This window comes from Bemisia tabaci, chromosome 1, assembly GCF_918797505.1.
Source record: "Bemisia tabaci chromosome 1, PGI_BMITA_v3".
Taxonomy (NCBI): Eukaryota; Metazoa; Arthropoda; class Insecta; order Hemiptera; family Aleyrodidae; genus Bemisia; species Bemisia tabaci.
The window spans coordinates 31,900,391-31,922,653 of NC_092793.1; the positions used below are offsets into that span (position 1 = coordinate 31,900,391).

At 41.9% G+C, this 22,263-nt stretch overlaps 1 protein-coding gene and 1 non-coding gene across 3 annotated transcripts in view; both read right to left on the reverse strand.

The window, feature by feature from the left end:
- Eip63E (cyclin dependent kinase Eip63E) overlaps positions 1-22,263 on the reverse strand; it is a 292,468-nt gene that overhangs the window by 264,565 nt on the left and 5,640 nt on the right. Inside the window, exon 1 of one of the 2 annotated variants that reach the window (XM_072299756.1) lies at positions 3,068-3,742. The exons of the other annotated variant lie outside the window; for it this stretch is intronic. Within the exon in view, the coding sequence (XP_072155857.1) occupies positions 3,068-3,143 (76 nt within the window). The 5' untranslated portion in view covers positions 3,144-3,742. Of the gene's footprint in view, positions 1-3,067; positions 3,743-22,263 lie in introns of those variants that run through there. 2 annotated transcript variants of the gene reach the window in all.
- On the reverse strand, positions 1,358-1,430 carry TRNAK-UUU (transfer RNA lysine (anticodon UUU)). The gene has a single exon. It is a non-coding gene; the product is annotated as a tRNA-Lys (tRNA).

Below are 22,263 nucleotides of genomic sequence, written 5' to 3' on the forward strand. Positions count from 1 at the left end.
GACCTCCGCTCCGCCATGACGCAGACTCGCCACGTTTTTTATATTTGCTTTTCCCTCCGTCCGAACGTATTTCCTATCCATAACGCCCCGCTCCTAGCTCCCCATCATTGTTGCCACGTAGAGCAATTTTCCTCCATCTAAACCTATGTAAAATACCCCCATTCTTCGCACAACCTGGCAACCCGGCCCCGCGTAATGAGCGGACGAAAAAATTGCGTGGAGGATATGGTAAACTTTCCTGAAACAGTGCGGGATATGAAAAGTTGAAGAGGTTCGTTCCGCCGCTTACGCTGCCATACTTGCCAGATAGTGCTGACTAAGCAGCAATTTCCCCCGTGTAAACTCACGTAAGTAGCCACAGTCTACCACACAATCGGTCAACCTCGCGCTGCGTGGGCGCTGAAGAAATACGCCACGTGAGGGGTAAGCGGATATAAAATATATTAATTCTGCATGGGAAATCTATCTTTATGAAAACAGAATTCCATACGAATAAATGAGGATATCATATGTATATACCAAGTAATACGGGGTTGCGCAAAAATTCCGGCAGGTACTTAGGGGAAGGGGGACATGGACTGCCTAGGACATCCCTTCAAATAAGGGTCGGGGAAGGAGAGGGGACCTGACCAAGGGAGAGGGGGGTCCAAAAACGGGATTTTCGTAAAAATAGATGTGGATAGTCCTTACATTGTAATAAGGGACCGTCCATAAAGGATGGCCGGTACTTAAAGAAGAGTGTGGGAGGGGGGACGGCGGAAGTCGGACTGCCCTACTAACCCTTTTCGATGACGATGAGAGGGGTCCAAAAATCGGAGAATGTAACTGACAATATCGAAAAAGTAAGGACGGATAAAAAACAAAACAAAAAATTGAATTCCAAAATGAAAATCTCACATCAAAACTAGAAAATAAATCATGGAAAAAAAAGAGGAGGCAAAAATACTCGGATTTAAACTGAAATTATAGTTTGTATTTGGAGCGCAGTCAAAGTTTTTTCTCCTATTAATGTTATGATATGGTCACAATTTCGGGCCATCCATAAATTAGAGGTGCATCAGGCAATTGCGGAAAGGTGAAGCTGGAAAAGTGAGGAGACGCAGTGATTTACAGAACCATAAAATTTTCTGATGAGGAGAGGAATATAAAAACTAAATCCGTAATTTAAAAAAAAATAAAAAAAAAAATAATCGATAAGTAATATCAAAATTCTAAAAAATCCGGAGAAAACATTATAAATACAATGTTCAATTCGGAATCTCAGTTAAATGGAGAGTTAAAGTAAAAGAATAGCGAGGAAACAGGCAATTTGGACGGAAAAATACGTTTAAAAAAATTAACACAAATAAAAAAGGAGCGCCCGAACTGGGACTTGAACCCAGGACCCTTAGGTTAAAAGCCTAATGCTCTACCGACTGAGCTATCCGGGCTCCATGCAGGAAGCCGCGAAATCGCGGCTCTTGACAGCAGGCGCACTGAATATCACGGTCGGCCCAGCCGTCATGCGCGAGTCAGCAAAACGAGTTTCCTATGGTTATAGATTAGTTCGAACCACATCAAAATTATCCACTTGTATCATCATCTCAACAGTTCTTTACTATGGACATGCGGACAGGGCAACAATGCGATATCAGCAATTAAGAATCGCCTTCAAATTTGCGGAGTGCAACACATCATACATCGCGAGCGAGAGAAAACTTGGAATCGAATGAAACTGGCAGTTGACTAGACGCAGGCAGACTGATTGTTAGGTTCTTTATTTCATCAAAAAATTTTATTTTATTTAATATGTAAAAATATTTACTTGAAAAAAAAAACTCTCTTACGACTTGATCATTATTTATTCATTACGAAAGGTTAGGAATCAAATAATTGTGACTACATTTTCCCCGATCAATTTGAAATAGAACGGTGTATGAGCCTTCAAACGTTGCCGAATTTCCAGAGGTAGAATGCGAATTTTCAGTTCAGCAGCCTTAACTGGTTGGTCGATATGTATCCAGCGACAAAGGATGAGTCAAATTTTGATATCGACAATTTGACCGTTACTGTGGATTTGAGAACAAATGAATGGCAAAATATTTGCTGGGGAGGGAGTTTGTTTTTCTAGGTAAAATTTTTAGTTTGAATCATTTCTCTTTCTTACACTTTCAAGTTCGACAGATGTTCAAAAAATGAAAAAAAAGAAAAGAAAAGCAGAAAACAAGAAGCAAGGAGCAAACTACGACTATCGCACGACGAACCTCTGTTGGACTGAAACTGTGTTCTTCTTGATTCATTATTGTCTTTTTTTTACATTGTTTCGGTTGTATCAAGACTTTTTCAGGTCCCCAAAATGCCTTGATATTCTGTTTTCTGGATTACATGGTAATTTACAACTTTGTAGGATACATATCATTAAACCGGAAAGCGAGACCCTGTTGCGGACTGGGGAGAATTTCATAAAGCGTACGTTTCACTTCGAGAAAAAGTGAATTTTCCCCGAAAGTTGGCAGCATTTCTCGAAAAAGTCCCACTTCACATACTGGGCGAAACTTTGTCTCTCGCTGGATTTGAGCTTACATCATTCAAAGCCATGTTCTATAAAAGCCCTCCAAGCACTAAACATGAGCCGGGAATAAGGGTGTTTTTTGCCGCAGTTGCCATGCCTTGCGAAAGAATCGTAACTAATATCATGAGAGCGTGAGTGGGGAATCGTAAGGTCTGATGCATGGAATGAGAGTGGGCAAAAATTCTCTAGGTTGAAAATTGTGCATAGCGAAATGAGATACAAATCAACGTTTATCAAAGTGGTGAAAATGTCTACCCGCCAATTTTGAAGGCGCACGTTCCCGCGCATAGCACTGAAAGATTGCATTGCCTGATTTCTCGTTCTCGCAAAACTAGTTTGACAAACCAGATTTGACTCAACTAAAGCTTGTTTGTAGTATAGAAACGGTGGTTTGACAAACCATGCCCCAACGAAAAGTTGGATTGTCTGGGACGAGTCTTGTCAGTACAGGAATGTTTCCTATTCAAACAAAATATTTTTCATAATACGAGCAGAAACTGACAAATGTCTACTCACCATGGACGATCAGTGACGCCGACTGCTCGACGAACACAACCGATGTCGCAGAAGTTGCCAAATTACAACAAATCATGATGATCGAATGAGTGAAACGGAGGAAATGCACCGGCACTGATTACAGTAAGATTCAATATCCAAAAATTCTTACGATATAACTTCATTGGCGTTCACTAATTGCCCACGAAAAATTACATCGATGATTTTCACGATATTAGGGTCTGAGCAAATTTTCGACTAGATCTACGGATATGTGACCGAATCTTCGCTAGAAAGAATAACTCAATCAGAATTAACAGTAAATAACGATCAAAAAATTTTCCGAAGAGTTCCAGTATTTTCCGTTAGTCCGAAACTAGACACTGAATATAGAATTTATCTGATATATTGTTATTTAACCAGTTTAAGTCGCAGAAAGATGAACAATTATCTGAATTTGGAAACTTTTCGGAGGAGATCGTTCAGTTTCTTTCGGTTACTCCATGGAGAATTTCCTCTTCTTCGAGCTTTCTTCTTGGGCTTCTTAAAAGAACCGTGACACCCCGATCTTCGCTCCCTCCTTTGCAACGTCCATAGAGTATCAAAATCCCGATCTTCGGAACGAAACTTGGCGGATATCATGGACTCGCATGCGTGGAGCCACGCAACTCGGAGCGTGACTTGTGGGCGGGGGGGTCCATCACCAAAGGGGGGGGGGGGGTTAACGGAGGCGGATGAAAAAAACGTAACGGAATAGGAATAAGAGGAGCACTGAGAACATGGCTGCGATGGTCTCCGATCTTGCACGTCGCGGGTAGTCTGTTTGGAGTGAACTACCCGACTGCCCGTGGGGGTGCGAGATACGGTGACGGCGAGGGCGGTCGAGGGATAAAAGTCATGAGTAAGGACTGGGCGCATTAAGCAAATTACATTAGCGTTTGCTCACTTGACGGAATCGTCACTGCGGGACCTCGTTCATTGTGTGAAGGGACCGATTCGGTGGTTACGTCAGGCCGTTCTTGTGATAATTCTAGAGTCCCTTTATACCCAGAGTTAAGACAACTCACTTTTGGTTGGGCTGAAAGTGGCCTAAAAAAAAATCCAATTCTGATTGGTTCTCGCTCATGGAGGCCGAAACGAGTGCACCAAGATGGCGGTACCTCGAATGTGAACAAGAATAATGAAAATATTACCTAATTGTGGTTTATCAAGAGTAAATTGTTATTTCCATCGGTCCAAAATGAAAATAGATTAAGAAATTATTCACAAACCAATCTCATTTTCTTTTTAATTGATCAATTTGTTGATGTTGTTGTTTTTGTGTGACAGACATCGCAGGATTCCTGATCCTTATCCCTCAATATCGCTCGTTTGGGTGCACTCGTTTCGGCCTCCATGGCCAGCCAAGGCCGGCTGCCAGTCAGCTGATAATCGAGTTGTCTTAACTCTGGGTATAAAGGGACTCTACCTATTCGGTGGTTACGTCAGGCCGTTCTTGTGATAATTCATGGTTCCCGCAAGTAAATAAAAGCATAACCTTGGGCGTTTTTTGGCAGGTGGTTGTCTGGACGGCTTTTACTCCGACTGAGAAGTCTCCAGCCATTGACATGCATTGAGCCGTTTTCACAGCGCTCATTGGCGATCTGCGACGCCCACACCTAGCCGCCAAAGTCCCCTATCCTCTCAAAGCCCTTCAGGGAGTTGGCGCTCCCTCATTTCCTATATAACACGCCACACCAGGGTGTCTAGTTTTTTTTTTCATTGCGGGAAATCCTGATTTTTCTTGTTTTTGACTGCTAAATCCTGATTTCGTAATTTTCCAAATCCTGATTTTTGGCGGAGAAAAATGAAAATTTCTGCATACGCGCGTACGAGAAAGCATAAACAAATCCGATCGGACAGCCGACTCCTCAAATCCTGATTTTACGACCGATTTTTCCTCAAATCCTGATGAAATCTGGATTGAATCCTGATTGACCTCAAATCCTGATAGAATCAGGAGAATCAGGAAAATCCTGATGCTAGACACCCTGCACACTTTCACTGGGCATCCCCTGTCTCCTCCCAGGGGGGATCCGATCAAGCATCTTCTTTGACAGCTGCATTTATCGTGTTCTACGTCTGCCCTTCTGGGTCCTCAGAACTCAATGGACCTGGATAAACGCTAACATTTCCGTCAATTTTCGATCAAAATGATGACAAAAATGGCGGTCATATTATTGCAGGCCGCAAAAATTTGATGGTAGATGGTGCGCACCAATCACCATTTGATCGGAAATTGATGGAAATTTGAGCGTGTATCCATAAACTACAAAACATTCGTACTCTCCCCGCATACAGGTACCCTGAGGCGCGGCAACAATTTTTTATCCAAAAATGAAATGATTATTATATTTTTAATATTTTGTGCTCGGCACTCGAAGGCTTGACAAACAGGGCCATGCCCTAGTCGTTAGTAGAAGAAGAAGAAGAAGAAGAAGAAGAAGAAGAAAAACAGAAACAGGGTTATTTGTAATTTCTTAAGTTGGGCGTATACCGAAATTCCGGGTGCATTTCCAGGGAGGGGGGGGGGGTGCTGGGGTCGAAATTATCATGGTTACGTATTTTATGAAGGATCCCATAGGGCGTTTTTCCCAGGGAGCATCTCACAAAAGCCGGCCGAGAGCGCAACCTTGGCACGAGCGAAGCCTTCCTTGCCTCACATGCACTCTAATTTGCGAGAGTGAAAGTTGAACTTCCCACCGCCCTCCTCCACCTCTCGGCCCCCGCTCATCTGCAACTGCAACGAGCTGTCTGTAACACAATGATTCGAGGGGCTGCTCTCGTCCCTGAGGGTTGGGAGTGGGCGGACACGGCAAAAACCGCGTATCAGAGACGGAAACTTCGCGGAGATCCGCTGTTTTTCATGGAGCTCAAAGGCAACTTTTTGTTGGAGCGGAGGCGCAATATTCCGGGGAGAGTCTACGTGGCGTAGGTTCCTTCTTACTTCCCATTCAGGGTCAACCTCTTTTTAGTTCCAAGTGTGGCAGTCCGTCGTTTCCCAGACGTAGGAACCTTAAGGTTGCAAAATTGACTCTGAGGGTCGTGTTCATAGAATAGCTCCTTTCCTCAGAAAGCCTCATATGATTTAAATTGAGCTTAAGGGAGGTTCGAGGAGATCTTTCACAGAGCATCATAAAGACACCGTGACATCATAAAGACAATTCTAACTACTCTTGAATAAATCTTAACACAACTTTGAAAATGAATCTTTACAAATGATTAAAATGATTTGCCACCACAAAAAATTAAAAATACAAAAGAAAATTTTTCACAGGATTTGGACATTTTCGGGTAAGTCTAAACCTACCTGAAAATGTCCGGAATGTGTCTATCTACTTCAGAGTTCGTCACAATCACAGAGTTTTCTCTTTCGTATTTTTAGTAACGTAGTTTAGTCGTATTTTTTTTAGTAACTGCCCAGTGAAAAATCCTCGTAAAGATCTATTCCCGAAGTTATTCTGGTTACTTTTACTCAAGATTCATTAAAATTGTCTACTTTATAGTGCGATATTAGAGACCTCCTTGGACCTTTCTCAACCATAATGAACCATAATGACGCTCACCCAGGAAAAAATCTGGTTTGAGGAACAACTGTGAATATGAGTTCAACGATTTTTTTTCGTACAAATATCGCAAAAGAGAGTTTTACGTAAAAAAGAAGAAAATTGGGGAAGCTTGAACTGATATTTCAGGGGAGATTCGGAGGGCTCAGGCCTGCTTGACGGAAGTGTGACGTCAGTTTAAGAAAGGTGTAACATTTTTAATCCCACTGTAACATATTTTATGAGCAGCAGCTTAAGTAAGAAGTTAATAACAAAGAGCTAGGCAGCACGCAAGAGATGCAAAGTAAAGGAGTAAAATTAAATAGCACTTAGTGCCGAATAAAAGCTCATCAACACATGGGGGGACAGAGTCAGAGAATAGTCTACCCCGTATCTAGAACTTTCTACACATATAAAAGGGCCAAGAGTGTAAGAGACGTAACTCAAACAGCACGCCAGAATAATAGTGCATAATGGCGGGTAGTATTGAGGAAGTGAAAAATATTCTGCCGTGCTAAGGAGGAACGCCGTATGAACATTTGAGAGTTGCCAAATTTCCTTCAATAAGATGTTTATTTTTTAGGGAAGATGTATATATTTTTCCTTGAAATTTTCAGGGGCTTTAGGTGAAATAGCGAACAAGATTATCTGAAAAATTGGGAGAAAAATATTCATAAGTTTACCAGGAAATTTAACGTTTTATCAAAGGAAACTTGGCAACGTTTGAAGGCTCAAACTGCTTTCTTCCTTCACGGCAGTATTGCAACTCCTAATTAAACAAAGTAATTCATTGAGTTGCCCGTGGGAGGGTGCTTACTCCTCTTTTAATCGTCTTTCTTTACTTCATTATTCACTTTGAGCTCGAGTCGTTAGATGGAATTACATTCGAAACGATGAGGAAACAGTCATCGAATTTAATCACCATACGCACTAACGAGCAGCATAGCTGACTTTTCTACGTACGAACATAACAGTGTAAAAAAGCTTACCGGCTTCCGTTATATTTACTCGTTTTTTTAACAAATTATTCCGCCAATCTAAAATCTTTCCTAAATAAGTATAAAGAATCTACGAAAACCTTAATAGCACTACACACTATAAATGTCTGGATCAAAAGTTAAAATATATGCACTTGAATTTTGATAATACTTTTTGCAAATTTTGTGAAAAGAATGACGCCGAATAAATATAAAACAATGATGAAGGGACATTCCTGAAAATATGGATCCTGATAAAAATATCTAACCATTTTCTTGAAATTTCATGAATTTTCATCGGAATATACGCCGGCATATTATGAGACAGAGGGTAATTTAAATTCAAAAAGCAATGATCAATAGGAAGAAATATCGAATGATATTAAAAAGAGTAAATGGTTTTGCTGAAATGTATAAGTGATAAAAATTAGGTTACTGGGCAAAACTTCGGAGAATTTTGCCGTCTCTCGAATGAACTCATGCAGCGAGTTACTCCGACAGACCGCTATGATATTACGGCTGGCTTACAACATGCGCGTATACATTCCCTGTTTACCCGGAATCGAATAGATTCGGAGCACTCCAATTTTTTCACCTGCATGATAAAAGAATGGTCTGACCGGCCACGGAAAATCATACTGTGGCCGACCATATACCATGAGAGGAAGGGGGTGCTACGTCATCGAGGGACTCCTGTGCTTCACGGGGGCGATACCACAGCGCGGTGATGTGGGGGGGGGGGGGGGGGCATAACCGGACGAAAGTTGAATAATCAAAAGTTTGCATAAGTTGAAAGCCCATTAGCCGCTAAGCCCCCCCCCCCCCCCCCCGCCCACATCCCTTACAATCGCACAGTATCCGCGTTTGCACTCTCATTCAATTTGCGACTTGGCCAGGCACCCTCTTGTCCATTGTTATCAGTTTGTGCACAAAAATCGACGGAATCCCCCATTTAACTCAATGAAAGATATCCAGAATCTATTACATAATCTGGCGACCACACTTTGGTCCATTGCCTTTCACGTGGAAAACCCTCAGATGTATCGCGAAAAAGCTATGCAAATTCACCGGATGTCACGGGGGAAAGGCAACATTGCCCCTGATTATCAGAATTTGCGCTGCCACTTCTGACGGCACGTAAACGAATTCACCGCAGTGGTTTTGGAGGGGGGGGGAGGAAGGGGGCGCGATTATTTTGCGGGAAAAGTTGCTCACGAGGCGGAAATTTTCTGTGCGGCATAACGATGGGGCAGGGATTGCATTTTCCCTGGCGCTGTTCTTCCCAAATTCTGTGACTGATTTGCCGAGACTGATAATAATAATAATAAAAAAAAGAGGTTGTAACGCTGTCAAAAGACGGAAAAAAGTGCTGCGGCAGCGTGTTTCAGTAGCTAAAAAAATGTTTGCTCCGTGAAAGAGACTGCTAGAGCCGATGAAGGGATTGTCAAAGAAAAAAATCACTCTTCGCCTCACAATTTGCTTCAAAAATTTTCGTGCGCATTATGATTTTTTTCCTAATTGGAATACTGCGACAAAAAACATGTATAGTTCAATAGTTTAATAGTTTTATAGTTAATCTGTTGAGTATGGAATTTGTTAAAACATTGTTTTATTTGTTGATTTGGAGAAAATCAATCATAAAAATAGATTGAAGACTTATTGTACTGCTTAATTTCGTTGATATAGGTATGTATATGATTGAAAAATACTTTACGTCTTCCGTAAGAATGTACGTTTTTTTCAGTTTGAGCTCCGTACATGAGACAAAATAATCGGCTCTGGTTCTGTGATGTCATATGTTCTTTCAGAAACTTACCTGCAACAAAGAAAACGATTGAGACGGTGAGAAACGGTCTTTCTAAGGAAAATTAACACCAGGAGTTCCCCCTTCAAAACGAAAGTGTACTGCGTGATGAAAATTTAATACGTCACCTTAGCGTACCATACTGAACTTGTGTCAATAGTTATAACGGATTGCCGGGGGTTAATCAACCCTGTTCAATAACGTCGACATAGCGAACGTTTCATTGGTAAAGAACCTCAGGAGCACGACCTCGGCTTGGTGCGCCTTCAAATACGGGTGATACCCTCCGCTTTGCATGGGAGTTAGTTTAGTTGCGTGACCTAACCAAACCCAACTAAGGTCATTGACTCCACCACGCGCACTCGCGAGTGTGCTAGCGCCTTCAAATGCGGGTGATACTCTTCGCTTTGCCTGGGAGTTAGTTTAGTTGCGTGACCTAACCAAACCCAACTAGGGTCATTGACTCCACCACGCGCACTCGCGAGTGTGCTAGCGCCTTCAAATGCGGGTGATACTCTTCGCTTTGCCTGGGAGTTAGTTTAGTTGCGTGACCTAACCAAACCCAACTAAGGTCATTGACTCCACCACGCGCACTCGCGAGTGTGCTAGCGCCTTCAAATGCGGGTGATACCCTCCGCTTTGCCTGGGAGTTAGTTTAGTTGCGTGACCTAACCAAACCCAACTAAGGTCATTGACTCCACTACACGCCCTCGCGAGTGTGCTAGCTGGTAACATGCATTCAAGAAGAGAGAAAAAAATGTCTGTTAGAATCCAAATCATAATTGCCAGTACTTCCCATCTTGCTTTTCTACTTCCGAATTTTTGCATTCTTTATTCAACACAGATTGCTAATTGAATAAATACTCTTGGTATATTGGCTCTTTATTCAATTCTTCCGCCGTGGATTTTCGTAGCACTATGTGGGTCAAAGAGCTTTGGCTTATTATACAGGGGTTATTAAAAAGGGTGATGACTGTGGCTAGAAATCTTACAATCGCAATATTGATGACGTCATGTTTCGTGTCTAAATTACATTTTTCATGGAACAATCGATTACTACCCCTTCAGAGTCGCGTAAAGCATTCAGGGGTAAACGAGGCACCTAAAAATCTGAATTAGAGTTTGTAGGAGACGGTCGGTAACGTAACGCGCGACGAGACGGATACGTCAATGTGACGTCACACACTTAAGGAATGAAGATCAAGAGCTGCGTTTTTGGTGCTTTACGGGTCAGGCATATTAAGACACCCCCCCCCCCCCCAAAAAAAAAAAAAATTAAACGGGCAAATTTCAACGAGATAACAATGAAACTGGGGGAAGAGGGTCTTCCAGCCTAACGTCACGGATTTCATACGGGTTTTCCGATCCTACGTTGCGGCCGAAAGCCCGTGGGGAGGGGGAGGGGGGATTACGTTACATAACGTAAGAGCGGCCCTTGAAAGAATGTTGAACATGTTGTCAAAAATAAGAACGGAAGAGGTTCCAACGCGACGTCTCAAGCGCAGAGACTTTCTTAACTCGAGCTCTATCTACGTGCAGTATAGATGGATGCATAATTGAATCAAAAGCTTAACTTATATAAGTTATGCAGTACGTAACTTCATTAAAAAAACATCTTCTCAGAAATCATTTCGCCAAACGGAGAGAATTTCGACCACGTGTGCCGCGTGAGTATGCTCACGTTGCACATCATACAGCACAACATCGATGCTCACCTCTTACATGAAGCTTACAATACAGAATATTCGATACAAGGGGAAGGACAAGTCAAGGTCTTATGAGGTTTTTCCGGAGAACATTGACACTGTTCTTGACAAAACCACAAAAATACACGGAAATAAAGAAGTACTGATTCTTCCATGCGCGTGCGTCGTTCACCGTTCATGCACCGTAAAATAAGACTAATGGGAGGAGGAGCTGATGAATTATGTCTGATGGAATCAAATCTGCACTATTATTTAAGTAAATTTCCCAAACTTTATGCTAGATGTCCTCCTAGCTAGTTTTGGAGATTAGAAAAAAGTTAAAGGGGTCGAGAAGCGCTCCTTTTTTCTCTGGAGAACAGCGAGATGACTATTAAAATTGATAGAAAAAGCTGTAGACAAAGAGAAAATGAAGCGATCCTATTGGTGGAAGCGAGTGGTTGTAATGGATAAAGTGGGTGTAAGTAATAGAGTAACCAACGGCAATCCACGAGGGACCCTTTAGTCAGTCAATCATTTTCCCACTTCATGACAACCACCCGTTTCAATCAATAGGATCGCTCCTTTTCTCCGTGGTCCTCTTTGTCTATCGCTCTGTCTATCAATTGAATAACCACCCTGCAGGATTTTATCACACCGAAATGACATGACAGGAAAAGCGACAAAAAGTAAAGAACCAAAATGAATATAACAAGCAAAAATGATCGATAAAGTTCTAAAATTTCACCGTAAAGCATGGTCATATGATTATGTACGTTTTACTATAGGCACCCGATTATTAAAGTCGTTCCTTGCGCTCCCTTCATCCAACTTTTCTCTCATTTTTTTATTCGCTAAAGTGTGGCAACACTGACTCGCTCTCAGAACGGGTGAATAATTTATTAGACAGAGACCCGAGGTCAGATTCTCTGCAGAGAAGCCTACAATGTCAAGTCTGCGCCAAGTTTGTGTAACACACGAAAGCTCGAGTGAAGATTAGTTTCGAGAGGGTGAGCTTTAAAGCTTCTATTGCTCTCGTGGAGCAACGTAACAGGATGAGACGGAAAGGTTAGGAGGAGAAGAGGCCTACCGTGAGCAGCGAAATCGCAGACTGTTAATCAACTACGAAGGAGTGAATGGTATTTATTCGCTCACTTGCACCTGTCGGGATGCGTAAGACTGTGTTCATCATAGAGTCGTCTTTTGATGGTTTAATCCTCGTAGATGAGGATTAAAGTCATACTTGGTGGCGTGTGGTGGTTGATGTGATAATGTGCTTCAGCATCTTAATATCACTGGACAAAAGGCGTCCACAAATCACGTAACGCACTTTTTTGGCATTTTTGAGCCAGCCCTCCCCCCCCCCCCCATGTAATGTTTTTTGACGCAGGTCCCTATCCTTCTACACGTAAAAACAAAATGTCATGCCGTTCTCCTCGCCCCCCTCCCCCTCGACCGTTAGGTAATTTAGGGACGGCCCAAAACCCTTTCTTAGGAGAGCACAGCGGAATGATTATTGAAATTGATAGACAATGGAGACAATCGGAAAATGGAGGGTTCCTATTGGTGGAAGCGGTTGGTTACAATGGTAGTGTATGTTGAAGTAAGTAATAGACCAACTAATAGCAACCCACGAGAGACTCTGTAGTCTGTTCGTCCATCTTTTCCCCTTATTAAGTCGACAACAACCACCCGTTTCAACCGATAGGATCGTTCCATTTCCTATATGTCTTCTGTGCTGGTTACACGCTCGAATTCCCATCAATTTCCGATTAAATGGTGACTGGTGCGCACCATCTACCATCAAATTTCTGCGGCCTGCAAAAATTTGATGGTGGATGATGGAACTGTGGGACTCATCCTTCATCTGATTTCCACACAACCGTGCTTATTTCAAGCTTATTTCACTCATCAATCTAGATAACTCTCGACCGCCATCTTAGACATCATTTTGATCGGAATTTGACGGAAATTTGAGCATGTAACCGGGCCATTCTTCGCATATCAATTTCAATAATCAGTCTGGAGCCTCGGTATCATTGTTTGATTTCGGTTATTGATTGTGCGGCGAGGTCGGGCTGCGGGGGTGGGTTCGGTAATTCCGGGCTCCGGAGGGAGTCCCGCTTAAGTTGGGAGATGTGCTCCGTTGTCTGTTAGCAGTGTTAACTACACATGAGAACGTGTTGAGTTGACGACGAATTAAGCATAATCGATACCGCCTCTCCCCGAGTTGTTCCGCATTGCCGAATCTCCCCACCAATTTTCTGACGCAGGCAACTGAGCAATTAAATACAGCCTAGGTTCATATAGAGTCCCTTTATACTGAGAGTCAAGACAATGTGAATCCATTTCTGATTGGTTCCCGTACTTTAGGCCTTCACAGTGTCACAAACGGGAATAAAGATTACATTTTCACCGATTGCAAATATTATAATCTGGAATGGACCAGGAAATTACGGGTTCGGCAAGGAACACACGGAATGAGAGAAGGGACGGAGAAAGGAATTTGAGAATGGACCGATCAAAGATTTGGAAAAACTTTCAATCTGTGTAATCTTTATTCCCGTTTGTGACTCCATGAGGGGGTGTTGTCTTGACTCTTAGTATAGAGGGACTATAGGTTCATAGAGACATCAACATTTCGGGGGCAATCGCCCACTGGACAAAGTACAAATTTGTGCATTCTCATATGTGATTTTTTGGTTATCGGCTACTCAAAATGATGAAAACAAAAGTTGAGCTATCAACTGCAAATAGCTAAACTTTTAACTTCTTTAGCTTTAACGGCTAATAGCTCAACTTTTATTTGCTCATATATGTTTCCTCTTCATATAGACCATGATTTGCCCAACGAAAATTACTGCATGACGTTAGGTCCCGTCTAACGAAAGAAGCTATTAACGTTTTTATTTGGCACTGATTGGCTCAATGTGTAAAAGAGAGTAATTATAGCACTATAATAACAGGGTCGGATTTACTTACTTGCCGCCCATGGGCCGCCTGTATTATGCCGCCCCTTCTCATTCGTTTTGAAACATGGGGGCGAGGGGTGCATAAGACGCCTTTACTCGTGCTGGACACATTTTTTGCGAAAGCCCTTTCAACGTTTCTAACAAAAGTTCACGGAACTTGGCGCAAAAGTTAAGTACCGTAAACCTATCTCTGTGTGGACAAGGCCTTCCATTCATATGAAATGAACGAAAATATTATGAAAGAACAAACATAAATGTGGTTTAATAATTTTAACTTCCGCTGCCGCGCCGCGCTGACCGCACTGTGTTTGGCGCGATGCGTGAAGTATTCCAACAGTCTTATATGCGCTTGCGCTATGCGTTTCACGCCGACCGCTGCTGACCACACTGTGTTTGACGCAATGCGTGAAGTATTCATGCAGTCTTGTAGGCGCTATGCGTTTCACGCCGCCCGCTGCTGGCCGCAGCGCCCGCACTGTCTTTGACGCAATGCGTGAAGTATTCAGGCAGTCTTGCAGGCACTGATACGTGTTACCTACATGCCGATCGCCGCGCCGAGGGTTTCTTCTTTTCATCTCAAGTTCTCGTCATTATAGCTCTCTGCGCCGCGCCGTTCCAGGCCAGATTCCATGTTCGGTTTCCCTCTTAGTCTTAACTCGACCAAATAAAGGTGCTGTCTATTTTATCACAGAAATACGACAAAATTAGAGATACTCTCAGGAAATGAGAGATTTTGTCACCTTTTCTCGTTTGTATTTTTTTATCTGAATCCGATTTTTCTTTAGAGCTACATTTAAAAAAAATCCCAAATTTTCCGCCATAGGCCGCGGCCCATGTGGCCACCCCTTTAATCCGGCCCTGTATAATAACTCTCTTCTACACATTGATTGTGAGTCAATTGGCGACGTCTGTTCTCGTAGTTTCAAAAATGAATTTTCAATTCATCTTTAATGAAGTTGATGTCATTTTGCATTGCATTAATGTTGCTACGCGTTCCAGCTCAGTTTCATGCATTATCTTGTACATTACGATAATTATTGCTTCTTAAAGACGCAAACCGCTTAACAGCGCAACGGAGAGGCAAATCTGAGGCAAAGATCACCTAGAATCACCTTCAGAAAATAAGCTGAGAAAATAAGTCTAGCTTAAAAATGTCAAGGAATTCATCTAAAGTGTGAGCCGCTTTCAATGGGCAAACCCCTCGCTACCACAAACTTTGAACATCTTCCACCACACATCCCATCTGACAACCTCAGAATCGTTTGTGCAAAGGCGAAAGGGGTTGGTGCTATCGATGTCTCTGCTGCCGCAAAGTTATTAACCAACTTCCGGACTACTAATCTTAAAACCTAACGCTAACGACGACGAAAACGCCACCCGAGTGTCTTTGCCGATCGCTTTCTCGCCATAATTTATTTTCAGTTGCTTCCCCTCGGAGCTCTGTCAGTGAGCCGCCCTGAGGAGAAGAAAGAAGCTAAGCATGATAATAATTATTTGATCAAGTCAATCATCTGTAGTGTGACGATCTTGTTTAACTTCTTAAAGCTGGCTGCGTAGTCAATTTGGGCACCTAAATAAGAATAACTTTTCGTCAACTACGACTTTTTGTGGTTCTTTTTCGTTCTAAAATACATCTCATAAACGAATTTATACTTTATAGTATTGATTACCTGTTTATAGGTAATAGGATTTTCAGACACAATTTTCAGACGTCCAAAAGGTGGCGGGAAATTTTTCTAGAAGGCCGCGAAAAAATTTAATTTTCAAGCGAGCACTTAATCAAAAATCAAAAACCAATAAGCTGAAGGTGAAGGTACTACCTACCTTTCTAACAGTATATTTGACATTTTTGTAGCTTTAATGATTGTTGGAAAAAAAAAAGAAAAAACAAAAAAAATACTATCTGAATGACCCTCGTAGTATGTTTGAGGTCATGAAGCGTCAAGGTTCCCCGCGTGAGCTATTAGTTGAGATGTCAAGCGATCTCGTCCGTATGACGTCAGATTTTGCCTCGTGGTGAGCTGGTTGCCTGGCTATCAGGAGTTAGCATTGGATGCGGAAGCGGAGTACATGCAAATATAGGGCTTCTCGCGACGACTAGAGTAAATTCTCCGAAGCCGCAAAAGGGTCCCCGCTCCACAGCCCCCCCCCCCCCACCGCGTGACGCATTGCACACTGCACACGCACGCATTCGATCGAATCGAACGTTGCGCTGATGAACATTCACTCTGTTGCGACAAGGTGCCAAAAATCGAGATCTTCAGGAGGAACCTGCGCTGCGGACACTGGAAAAGAAAAACACATTGGATCTAGAGTCCAAACTCTTAAAAACATCGACAAGAAAAAGTACTCTTGATTCAATCAGAATCTAGCTTAAATCAAGAACCAAGCCTCTTAATTTAAGCGGATTTCGTTTCGATCCAATTGAATCAAGAGTATTTTTTCTTGTCAATGTTTTCAAGAGTCTGGACTCTAGATCCAATGTGTTTTTTTTCCAGTAGATTGAGGACTTTTTGAGGTTTAACCAAAATAAAAATGAAAATAATTCCCACATTTTCAGTCTTTTCTACTTACCTACTGAATCATCATCATGCAACATGCACCATTTTCTTGGACCCTTTACAAGTCGTGAACACGATTAAAAATAGAGATATTCTGTTCCCATTGACTAAATCGCAATTCATTTGACTCCAAATCACTCTACAATTGAATCTAAATCACTCTACCTGCCTCTAGATTGGAATTACATGTAACTCGATCGACGAGTCAACTAATTCGACTAGTCTTCAATAGACTGGTTTAGTGACCACTCATTCGATATATATTATCGAGCTTAGTAGTTCAACCCAAACAAATAACATAACCTTATGTGCCATGAGTTAATTGTGTTTGTTCGTTACAATTTGGTCATTAAAGGATCATAAATTAATTAGAGACTCATAAAGCACAAGAAATTGCAATGGTAAGAAACATTAAGCAGCATTTTACCATCATGACTAGAAGGGCGCGAATTAGAAACAAGCTTATGTGTTTGTTTACATTTTAAGTATGACGTAGCCACTTAAATCAGTCTATATAGGAACGGAGTATCATTACATTCTTATCACTGAAGCCTAAGATAGCAGGCAGCATTTTACCATCATGACTAGAAGGGCGCGAATTAGAAACAAGCTTATGTGTTTGTTTACATTTTAAGTATGACGTAGCCACTTAAATCAGTCTATATAGGAACGGAGTATCATTACATTCTTATCACTGAAGCCTAAGATAGCAGGGCAAATCAGAAGTAGATTCTGCAGTGATTAAACTATCACTGTAAAAATGCTTGATTTGCATCATACATGCAGCTTTCTACGACTCAAGGAAGTCGAGAAAAAAGCTCCATTTGCAGGGAAGGGGGAGGGGGCTGCGGTCGTCCCATCGAACATTAGCCGTTTGAAGAAAAACAGGGTGTGACAGAAATTAAGGGCTTTTAGTTTGATGGATGTCTGTGGGATTTTAGTCCTGAAGATTTTAAATCTTTCGAAGAGAAAATAAGAATGGCGAGTGGGCGGGGGAGAGGGGGGAGGGTGCGTGGCGTAGCATCTCGCTCTTCGAGTGAGCAATTGTGGTAGCGAGCGACGGAGTGAGTGCGTATTTATCTTATTATTCTTTTATCTTCCCTGGCAGATAACACCCTTGTCTGCGAAACAAGGGAGACCGTCCGAGTGCCCTTTTTTCGCTCTCTCCCCCGCTTTTTTGCCAGATTGAGCAGCTTAGAAATATTTTTTTCATTAAAAAAAAAAAAAAAAATACGACCCTTAAGGTGGTATTTCAGTTTTTGGAAAACGATACAATTTATATAGTCGACATTGATCAATGGATAGTTTCGAGATTGTAGGCCAAACTGTAAGAAACATTAACTGACATTTGTGTTAGGGGCCGTCCCTGAATTGAATCACTAAATACAAAAGGGCACTTGTTCTCCTAGGAGACCACAGCATAATACAGGGCCTTGTTCTCCTAGGAGACACAAAAAACTGTTTATTTCGTGGTAGATATTTTTTGGAAAGTCGGTATATTTAAAAAAATATCCACCACGAAATAAACAGTTTTTTGTGTCTCCTGAACAATTTGGTTTTCTGGACATGTGCCCTTTTTGTATTTAGTGATTCAATTACGTAACTCTCTAGGACGGAGGAGAGGGGGGTCGAGGAGAGGGTTACGCCATTTTGTTTTTCACGTGTTAAAAGATAGGGGCTTACGTCACGAAAGTGTAACAAGGGGGGAGGGGAGTCAAAAATGCCGAAAAAGTGCGTTACGTAATTAGGAGACGGCCCCATACGATACTATTCACGATGATGTTGCAAATCCTCAAAAAAGAAAAATTAACTAACACGAAGAAAACTAACCCGAACAAAACGTAAAACCGGCAGTTTCTAACTGTGTAGGCACCCTGCACACAGTCTGGGAACCTACGAAGAGTGCCCGGTGGAGATCTGAAAATTTTATTTTCCTTGCGACCCTCGACTAAAACGGCTATATTGAATCTATTGCCTTGGTAAACCGAGGTTCCTTTCCCGTGACCCCGGTGGGCAGAAGGCGGCAACGATGTGAAAGGCATGCGGCGGTAAAAAGCTCACGTATTATTTCCTTCCCTTTTGTTTCGGGGCGCCCGAATGCAATTAGTGAGGCGTCAATCAAAGGGCCTCTCCAAAGCGAAGATCGCACGTGAGCTAAGTTGCGCTTTCATTTACCCCGCGACGCGACGCCGCCCCCCCCCCCCCCCCCCGCTCTCCAGGACCCCCACCGTTCCCTAACAGATTTTGCTTCCTATTCACCGAGGCCGCGCGATTACCTTCCCGCCTACAAATCTGTCCCTTGCACAGCCACGAGGGCAGGGACACAGTAATTTTTCCATTGAAACGGAACGCTCCGAGAGTTCTCGACCAGTGGCGTGGCGTGCTTTGCGATACATCAATTGATCTACCATTTAAACGTATGGAACTGTGTCGATAGACAGGGTGTTCGCAACGAACACCTTAACAATCGATTCTTCACCATAGCTTCAAATGGGAAAATATCGATAATCGACCATTCCCGCCTCTCCTCTGTTCTCTGCGGAGATCTTATTAAAGGACGACGACGGTATTTAAGGTAAATCCACACCAAAAGCAAACAGGCATTGAGATTTCGGAAAAATTTTCCAAAATCACCAGTTTCACTTTAAATTTTGGAGGAACGAGTGCTTAACGCCCAGAGACACAATTTTGCTTTTTCCTCCCAGAGGACCTTAAGAGAATACGAAAAGTAATGCGAACGAAAAATATTGCATTTGAATCGTCAAATCGAACGGTTATATTTCGCGTTTGCATGCTTTAATTCAGGTTTAGTGCTAAGGCACCGCTTTAGAATAAACTTACATTGCCGCTACTACTACAAATGAGATGTTTCTGAAATGAATGGTTAAAATGTGTTTCTGGGCATGGTGGATCAAGTTTAGCTTCGCCTTAAATTTTCAAGGTAGGTCACTGCAATTCTAGATAGGGTGGCAAATTCTAAAATTCACTGAAAATTTTGCGTACTTTTTGCGATATCGAGATGAGATTCGCGTGATTTCTGGTTTTTTAAAAGGCAGAGCTGAAGCGAGCAACTATTCAAACTCCGACGTAGGTATGTGGTATCACGCAAAATTGAAGGAAAATCTTAGGTTTTCGCCTGCTGCCTCAAATTACTAACGTTTTTCAACATTTTGCTCGTATCCATGGAAGAATCGCGTATTTCCCGCGATATTGAGGTGAAAATTTCGTGATTTCCTGCGATAACATCACGTGCAGAAAATTTGCGTTTGTGCCGCAATCTTGAAGCAAATTACGCGTAAGTTTTAATGCTTTTTCGACAGGGCTGAAAAAATTGCGTATTTGCCGCTATATTGCAGTGAATATCGCGGAGTTCCTCATTTTTTTAAAAAAAAATTATCGCTGGAGAAATCGCGCATTTCCCGCGGAAGATGAAACGCGAGGAATTACTTTTGCTTAGATAATCCGCTGGAAATATCCCGTGCTTTTCGCGATATTGAGATGAAGATCGCGGAACTTTTCACTTTTTAACAACGGGAAATGAGGTGAGCAATTATTCGAACTCCGCGGTAGGTATAAGGTGTCACCCGGAATTGAAGGAGAATCTTAGCTTTCAGCTTGCTGAAAGTTCATGAAGTTCACGAATATTATCCTTTCATCGAATTGAAAATCGATCGTGATTTGAAAAATCACCCATGTTGAAAATCGTTATATGTTGATCATATGCAGGACAGTTTGCGTTTGTGCCGTAATCTTGCGGCATGCGGCATTTTTAATGATGTTACATTACTGCTGAAAACAACGCATATTTTCCGCGATGTTGAGGTGAAAATTGTGTGATCTTTTGTGATCTTCATCATCCGCTGGAAAATTTACGAAAGTGTCGCGTCATTGAGCTGAAGTACGCGTTGTTATTGAGGACCTGTAATATTAGTGGAATAAACACGATTTTGCGGTGATCAGCGCGTAATTTCTCAATTTTTATACAATAACGCAGGAAAAAATCGTATTCCCTTTGATACCGATATGAAAAGCGCTCAACTTCCTTGGATTTCATGAATCCGCTGGAAATAACGCGTATTTTCGCAATATTGAGGTGGAAATTGCGCGCGTCATTTCTAACTTTCACACGCAGGAAGCGAGAGAGCAACTATTCGAACTCCGGAGTAGGTTTGTGGTATCACGCGAAATTGAAGGAAAATCATAGGCTCTCGCCTATCTTCACTTAGTGAAGTTTTTAAATATAAATGCTTGCATGAATGCAAACATCGCTTATTTTCCTCCATATTTAGGTGAGACTTCTGTATCTTCAATGTTTTTAATCAATTTCAGAAAATTTGCCTACATTTCTCGATATTGAATCGAATTAAGCGTAATATTTAATGACTAACGATACTACTGAATTATCAGTGTGAGCAGCGATTTTGCGGTGATCAGCGCGTAATTTCTCAATTTTTCTACGATGTGGTAGAAAAAATATAGCATTTCCCTCGATATCGATTTGAAAAGCGCTGAACTTCCTAGGAGTTCAAGAATCCGATGGACGTATCGCGTTGAGCTGAGAATCGTGTCATTTTCCACTTTCACACGCAAGAAAGCGAGCGAGCAACTATTCGAACTCCGGAGTAGGTTTGTGGTATCACACGAAATTGAAGGAAAATCATAGCCTCACCTATCTTAAATTACTGCAACGTTTATGATCATTTTGCTCGCCGTTGCATCCAAACAGGAATCGCATATTTTCCACGATGCTGAGGTGAAAATTAAGGAAAATTTTGTGATTTTAATCATCCGCTGGAAAATTTGCATTTGTCCCGCGATATTAAGACGCGTAGTTTTCAATAATTTTACAAAACCGCTTGATAATATGCAGCGATATTCCGGTGTTTATCGCTTAATTTCTCGTTTTCTTTAAAGCATAGCTGAAGTAATCCCCCGTGATAATTAGTAGTAACAAATGCGCTGGAATTCTGTGTGCTTATCGCGATATTGAGATGAAATTGATTTCTCGCTCCTTGACTGGCAGAACTGAAGCGAGCAACTATTCGAACTCCAGAGTGGGTATGTGGTATCACGCGAAATTGAAGGCAAATCTTAGGTTTCTGCCCATCTTAAATAACTGGCGTCTAAGAACATTTTCCTCGCAGCCACACGGGAATCGCGTATTTTCCGCGCGATATGGAGGTGAAAATTGTGTGATTTTTCGTAATCTTAAGGTGAACCACGCGTAATTTTTAATGATTTTACAAGACTCGAGCACCGCTGGAAAAATTGCGTACTGCGATAACTAATCTCGCTTTTCTTCTTTACGAAATCCCTCGAAAAGTCGCGCATTTCCTGCGATACCAAGATGAAAAGCGCATAATTGAACAATCCCTGAAAGTTTCGTGTAAAGAAACTCAAACATTAACTGACGCTCAAAGCTCTGAAAACTGAAAAATTTCACGCTGGCATTGATCTCCAAATTTAATGCATTCTTTCCTCGTCCTATCTTTTAATTTCGTGTACTACCCTTGTGTGACCCCTACTTTTTAAATTTTTTTAATTCTGTACTACACTATTTTGATCTCTCCTCTAAGGTCTTAATGGCTCAATGGTTAAAAGCACCAAATAAACGTATCTGCCAACAAACCAACCACA